General features: G+C 58.1%; 1 protein-coding gene across 1 annotated transcript in view; it reads right to left on the bottom strand.

Moving 5' to 3' along the window:
- Positions 1-3: 3 nt before the first annotated feature.
- The window catches only part of LOC122191149 (A.superbus venom factor 1-like), a gene marked incomplete at its 3' end in the record, with an annotated part of 9,859 nt that continues 2,932 nt past the window's right edge, over positions 4-6,930 (bottom strand). Inside the window, exons 6-20 of the mRNA XM_042891345.1 lie at positions 6,656-6,868; positions 6,367-6,561; positions 5,189-5,347; positions 4,971-5,100; positions 4,656-4,727; positions 4,297-4,494; positions 3,618-3,729; positions 3,176-3,261; positions 2,395-2,534; positions 2,110-2,322; positions 1,750-1,816; positions 1,276-1,362; positions 983-1,186; positions 189-264; positions 4-105 (exon numbers count right to left, since the gene is read on the bottom strand). Of these exons, the coding sequence (XP_042747279.1) occupies positions 4-105; positions 189-264; positions 983-1,186; positions 1,276-1,362; positions 1,750-1,816; positions 2,110-2,322; positions 2,395-2,534; positions 3,176-3,261; positions 3,618-3,729; positions 4,297-4,494; positions 4,656-4,727; positions 4,971-5,100; positions 5,189-5,347; positions 6,367-6,561; positions 6,656-6,868 (2,054 nt within the window). The remainder of the gene's footprint in view (positions 106-188; positions 265-982; positions 1,187-1,275; positions 1,363-1,749; positions 1,817-2,109; positions 2,323-2,394; positions 2,535-3,175; positions 3,262-3,617; positions 3,730-4,296; positions 4,495-4,655; positions 4,728-4,970; positions 5,101-5,188; positions 5,348-6,366; positions 6,562-6,655; positions 6,869-6,930) is intronic.

Here is a 6,930-nt window from a genome sequence, read left to right as displayed (position 1 = left end):
TGCTTCTCCAGAATGAGCCATTTGATGGCTCCGCAGACCACCTCTGGCTTGATGTCCACCATGTTGATGGCCATGGCGAAGACCTTGGCCACGTAGGCCGTCAACCTGAGGACGGGAGAACTCGGCGTCGCATCCGACGCTGTCACCCAAACCCCCCGTGGTGGCGGTGGTGGGATGGGGACCCTCACCAGGTGCTGGATGGGCGGTTAGTGAAGGCAGCAAATGAGCCGTCGTCTTTGCGGAACGCGAGCTGTTGGGTGTAACCTGGCGGGCAGAGGGCAGTTGGCCAACATGTGGGTCACCTAGGGGTGGCTTCAGGCCGCCGGCCCCTTCTGGTGCCCATCCCAGCACGAACCAGTAGATCTGAAATCCCCAAACTGGTGGCACCCAACCTACGCGAATGGTTTGGAACAAGACGGGTCCCTTCCAACTCAACCATTGAGTTGAACCATTCCGTGGTTCTATGATCTCAAAGGCCCCTTCCAACCCCAAATCGTTTCAGGATTCCAAGATTCCACGATCTTTAAGATCCCTTCCAATTCAACCCATTCCGTGGTTCTATGATCTCGAAGGCCCCTTCCAACCCCAAATCGTTTCAGGATTCCAAGATTCCATGATCTTTAAGATCCCTTCCAACTCAACCCATTCCGTGGTTCTATGATCTCGAAGGCCCCTTCCAACCCCAAATCATTTCAGGATTCCAAGATTCCACGATCTTTAAGATCCCTTCCAACTCAACCCATTCTACAGTTCTATGACAGGTTCTATGGGAACCTGCTTTGGCAGGGGGGTTGGACTCGATCATCTCCAGAGGCCCCTTCCAACCCCTACAACTCTTTGATTCTGTGACCTTCAAGGACCCTTCCCACCCAAACATCCCATGGTTCTACGTCTTAAGATGCAGATGCCCTTTAGCCCCTCGGAAGGCACTTTCATTTTGCACCCTAGAAGATCCCTCTTTTCCTCTCCGGGATGCTCTCACCCTTTTTGATCAACTCGATGGCCTCCGCACGGCGGTGGATACCGAAGGTCTCCCATTGCATCGTGCTGTCCAGGTAGTGGACAGCGATGACAGTGGGTGTCATCCCAATCATGTTCTGCTCCCCGCAGCCCGACGGGGTCACAATGAGGTGTTTCAGCTTGGTCCCATCGATGGCTTTCTCCACCAGGATGGACATGGGGTTGCCTGGAACAAGGGGAAGGGACATGATGTCAAGGAGGAGTGTCTTGTCCCCTCCAGGCCCGCCCCGTCCGTCCCCTCTCCCATGCTGTCACCTTGAATGCTGACTTTGGTCTCCGACTCGGTGTTGGGGACGATGTCAGAGAGGTTTGCTGCTTTCACCTTCACTTCCTGCACGCCGTCTGTGGGGCAGGGAGAGGACAGGATGGAGGTGGGTGGCCCCAAATCCTTCTCCCCCCCTTCCCTGAGATGACCCAGTCCCACCCCACATCCACAGCAGGGGGTCCCTTATCCCCCACGATGCTCCAGACCCATACCAGGATGTTCTTTTTCCTCAGATGTCTCCACTCCGCAGTAGGATGTCCCCGATTCCACTGACACCCCAGAGGCCAACAGGGCAGCCCTCCAGCCCCACAGTGACACACTACTCGTCCTGCAGTATGCTCCCATCTTGCCCTTGGTGGTGCATCCACCGCACTTCACGCACACAGTTGTCTTTCCCTATTTCCCTTCTCCTCCCACTCAACCCACGGGATGAGACTCCACAGGACCGGAGCGGGGCCACTCACTGTTTCCCAACGTCTTTGGGTCAAGCTCAACTATCTTCACCGTCTTCTCCAGCCTCATCCCTTCGGGCTGCAGAGGGGAGAGACCCACGCTCAGCACTGAGCTGATTTGACGTTTCCCCTTCCCAACCTCTCCAGGTTTGGCTAAGAAAGTGCTCCAGCATCGACCAGCACGTGGTCACGGGACAAACTGGGAGACCTCCAGGGGTGGAGAATCTCAGGAGACAACTCCTGAGCACAGATGGGGGATCCTTCATCTCTGGGTACCAACACCGGGATGAAGCGTGGACGACGATGCCGTCAGGAGGACCGGGAGGAGCTGGGGGGCATCGGAGGGCTGAGGCGGCAGCAGGGGCTACTCACCACCACTCTGAGCTTCTTCTTGACGCCATCAGACACAAAGCTCTCCCAGACGGCCGCCTTCACCTCGACGTCGTGCTGCCCCAGCTGCAAGGGCACGATGACGAAGGGCACGGCGTGCGACGTCTGAGGCTCCAGTTGCAAGATCTGCTGGTAGCGCGTCTTGGAGGTGGACGCGCTGCACAGGGCCGGGTTGTACATCAGCTCCACGCGCACCTGGGGATACAGAGAGACGTTGGGTTCAGGCGGCCACGGATCCCCCTGCAAGCGCTGGAGTGAGGCACCGACCTTGATCTTGCTCTTCCAGTAGTTGTAGAGGACGGCGCGGACCTCCACCTGCTCGTTCCTCACCGCCGAGTAGGGCAGGCGCAGGTCGATGAAGAACTCCTTCATCACCGTTATCTCGTAGGGGTCGGCCACGCACAGCCCTGTGGGTTGGGGATTGTGAGCTGATTTGGCCCCCCGTGGTCCCAGGGACATCCCCGAGGCTTGGGGAAATCTCTCCAAGTTCCTTCAAGGTTCGCCTGACCCCTCAAGTCCCACAGACGTCTCCAAAGTTTGGGATACCTCTCCAGAGTTACGAATCCTTCTCACATGTTGGAGACCCCTCAAACTCCACAAGAACCCCTCAGGATTTTGGAGACCCCTCAAGTCCCACAGACGTCCCCAAATTTTGGGATACCTCTCCAGAGTTACAAATCCTTCTCGCATTTTGGAGACCCCTCAAACTCCAAAAGAACCCCTCAGGATTTTGGAGACCCCTCAAGTCCCACAGACGTCTCCAAAGTTTGGGATACCTCTCCAGAGTTACGAATCCTTCTCCCATGTTGGAGACCCCTCAAACTCCACAAGAACCCCTCAGGATTTTGGAGACTCCTCAAGTCCCACAGACATCCCCAGAGCTTGGAATACCTCCCCAGAGTTACGAATCCCTCTCTCGTTTTGGAGACCCCTCCATCCCCAAGTTCACCCCTCCAAGTTTTGGGGACTCCTCAAGTCCTAGAGTCCACCCCCAAGATCTGAGCGAGTCATCCAGTTCGCAGGAACCTCTTCCTCCTCCATCACGTACCCTTCTTCTCAGAGAGGCTGACAGCCAGGACCTCCCAGGTGGTGATGGAGTCTTTCAGGTATATGGGCAGCGTCTTCGTGGAGATGCTAGAGGGGATGCAAACAACCAGGGGGGTTAGAATTGGCTCCACATCTGGACAGAGGGGTGTAAGCAGCCACCAAACTGGACCAGGATGGTTACAGCTTGTCCCCTAGCTGGACCATGGGGTGCAGGTGGCCTTGGAGCTAGACTAAGAAGTCGGTAGGTCCCAAGGCCAAGTGTGCCATTTGTTGACCTCATATAGACTGAAGGAGTCATGGCTTGTCCCCACTTTGGGCTTGTTGGGGGTTCAGATCCTGTTGGGTAGGAGATCATGGATCCCCACATAGAGATATGGGGTGGTGGTTGTCCTCAGGCCTGGCTTGGAGCGATACCTCTACTGGAACCGGGACGTTGGGCTCACCCCAGTTCATTGGGCGGTTCTGTCAGCTCCTCCACCTGCCACAGCCAGCTCTCTGGGAAGAGGCTCCGCGAGGTGATGTCTTCGTCAGCCAGGAAGGCATCATCCACCTCACCTGGGGACGGCGACAGCCCTCTCAACCACATCCGTGTCCATGGGATCCCACCCTCCGGAATCATCCCTGGCACAACCCAACTTTCACCTAAGCGGCGCCCAGTCTTTGCTTAGGCATTGCCTAAATATCAACCAAGTTCCTCGTAAGCTTCACCCGACACGAGGGACGCGCAAGCATCACTCGTGCGTTGGTCACACTTCGCTGTCGCTTCCCCGAAGCATCACCAAATCCTTGCCCAAATATCACCCTGCCTTTCTGCAAGGATCAGCTGAACTTTGCCCCAAGGTCTCCCAACTGCTGGGCCATCGCTGCCCAGCCTTTGCCCCAGCATCACCCAACCATTTCCCAAACACCTCCCAAGATGTGCATTGACCGCAGTTCACTGAAGCTTCCCCCAAGCTTCACATGAGCTTCGCTCACGCTTCACTCCGCTTTTGCCTGAGCATCACTCACGCACTGACCACCCAAACGTCGCCCCCTCCTCACTTAACACCCCCCAAGCATTTCTCAAGCTCTGCCCATCCATCCGTCCCCCCCTGCTGTCACCCCACTGCTCCCAGCACTTGCTTCGAGCCAGCTCGTAATGCAGATCGCGCTCCTCGTCGCGGATGCCCTTGATGTACAGGCAGCAGTTGAGGAAGGCTTCGGTGCAGGCCGTGCCATCGAGGATGTAGGTGGCCCGTTTCTCACAGCTGTAGCCCATCAGGTTTTCCTTCATGCCGTCCTCGCAGCACTTGCGCAGGTTCCTGTCGCTGTACTCGGCCACTGCCAGCACCAAAACACCCCGATGGCATCCGACCTCGCGGCCCCATCGGGGATACGGGGTGCTCCGGTGTCCCTTGTGGGACAATCCAGCATCTCGGGTGATGGGACACTGCGGTGTCCCTGAGGACCCAAGACAGGCTGGTGTTCCCAGTGCCACCTACTCTTGGTGCCCTTGTGCTTGATGAGCTTCACGGAGCGGCGCTTGCGTTTTGCAGGTTTCGCGCATTGGACCTCTGGGGACAAAGGTGACATCGGTCAGGATCCAGGTATCGCTTCCCACAGAAGGCAGGCGTCGCACCCCAAACACCCCAGGGCCGCATCCTGCACCCCTGAGGTGTCACACCCCCGTCCCCACGATGTCACCCGTGGGTTCCGTCCCCATGCTGACACAACTCCGCTTCTGGGGACACGGCGCCCCCACGCTCGGCACGTCCCACCCCTCTGGTGTCTGTTCCCCATCCCATCGTGTCACCCACCACCTCTCTGCTCCGTTTCGATGTTCACATTTGTAGCCAGGCTGAGGCCTGCGTCGGCGAAGACCCCCACGTGGTTCCTCCCACTGCCCGGGGTGCAGCCGATGTCACTGTTCTCCACTGCGTCCCACACCTGCGGCCAACAGAGGGACAACCCCGAAAGATCCTCCTGCCTCTGGGGGGACGTCGGGGACAGCAGAGGGTGGAACTGGAGCTCCCACCTTACTCTGGGTGAGTTTGTTCTTGTTGAGGACATAGACTGCCTTGTCCACGGCCACCAGCCCCACGTGGGCTTTGTGGTCACCCTCGATGCGCAGCCGCATGGGGGTCCTCGGCTCGTGCACACGATTGTCGGCCTCCGATGCTCCCTTCACCACCAGCTGCCAGGGACACAGCGGGGTTGGGGCTGTGGGGAACGCAAAAAGCCCCCACCAGCCCTAGGAGGTGCCCCATCTGTGCCCCAGCAGGCCATTGGACCCCTGGACAACCAACAGCTGTGTCCAGGTTGGCCACCTGAGCCACCCGCGGACCACGCGAAGCGTTCATGAGATGCCCAAGGCACCCATGGGCTGCTCAAGCTCTGCATAGGAAACCTCGAAGGCATTCAAGCCTCTCTTGAGGAGCAAAACCTGCATGAGCCACCTGGTCCCCCCGTGGAGCATCCGAACAATTGTGGGCCACCCGCTCCTCTCAAAGGCCACCTAAACATCCTATGGGCTCCTCAAAGACACTTCGCCTTCCCAGGGACATTCAGGCCACCCAGCAGCACCCAGTTGCCCAAAAGATGCCCTCCGAGACACCCAATCTTCTCAAAGAACACCTGAGGTTCTCCAGGCCCATCGGGCCACTCAAATTTCTACTGGGCCATTCAAATTCCCCAAGGACTTCCCAGGTCCTCGAGGACACCCAAGACCACAGGGACACCCCAGTCCCTCGTTGGGTCAATTCAAGTTCCACGAGGGATTTCCGAGTAAAAAGGACACCCAAATCCAAACCCTTTGGGCCACCCAAAATGCCTATTTAGCCACTCAAGTTCCTCAAGCCTCCAAGAACCTACAAGTCCCCCATCGGGCCAACCAAGATTCCCATTGGATCCTCAAGTTTCCCAAGGGCTGTCCAAGCTCCGCTGGACACGCAAATCCCCAATGGGCCACTCAAGTCTCCACTGGGCTACTCCAGTTCCTCAAGGGATATCCAAGTCCCCAAGGACCTGCAAGCTCCCTGTTGGGTCACTCAAGCTGCCCAAGGACACCGTCAGTCCCCCAGGGAACCCCAGGCCCCAAAAGGAGCCACTGAAGCACCACAAGATCCTCTCTGAAAGCCAACTGAACCCCTCCCAAGGGCCAATCGATGCCCCAGTGGTCCTCCCCCAACTCCAGAGACGAGGGGACATGCTCACACTGCCCATGCAGGTGTCCTTGACGTCGACCCAGACCGAATCAGCCACGATCTCTCCTGGTTTCACATGGTAGTAGGCCACGATACGGAAGGAAGGGATGAGGTTGGCCGTCACGGGAAGTGACATAGTGACCAGGCTCTGGTCACCTTCCCTTGGCTGCCGTCCCACGTGGACGATGTGCCCCTTGCTCAGGATCTGCGGTGGGTAAGGAAAGGCCGAGTGGGTGGGTGGTCTGGGCACCCCGATCCCTGGGATGGGGTTGGGGGTGGCAGAAGTCGTGCGCGCTCACCAGGTAGGTGAAGTAGGAAACGGATCTGCGGACGTCCTCTCTGTTGCTCTTGAGATGGAAGTTGATGGGGAGGTTGTCCCCGGGTTGTACCTGGCTAGCGCCCACTGCCAGGTGCAGGTAGTTGCCGGAGTTCCCCTGGCTTTGATACGCCTCGGCCACCATCTGCTGCGAGGCCTGGCGCTCCGGGGGCAGATCCTTCTGGGCTGTCCTCACCTGCAGCAAAGGAGGCATGGTGCGTCAATGCGGAGAGGTATGAACCCGGGCAGGGGTCTCCA

Source organism: Lagopus leucura, unplaced genomic scaffold (assembly GCF_019238085.1).
Source record: "Lagopus leucura isolate 7727_CA_CO unplaced genomic scaffold, USGS_WTPT01 56163-0_obj-0_obj, whole genome shotgun sequence".
NCBI classification, from domain to species: domain Eukaryota; kingdom Metazoa; phylum Chordata; class Aves; order Galliformes; family Phasianidae; genus Lagopus; species Lagopus leucura.
Note: the sequence above shows the minus strand (reverse complement) of the source record. Positions and strands in the feature narration are given on the sequence as shown.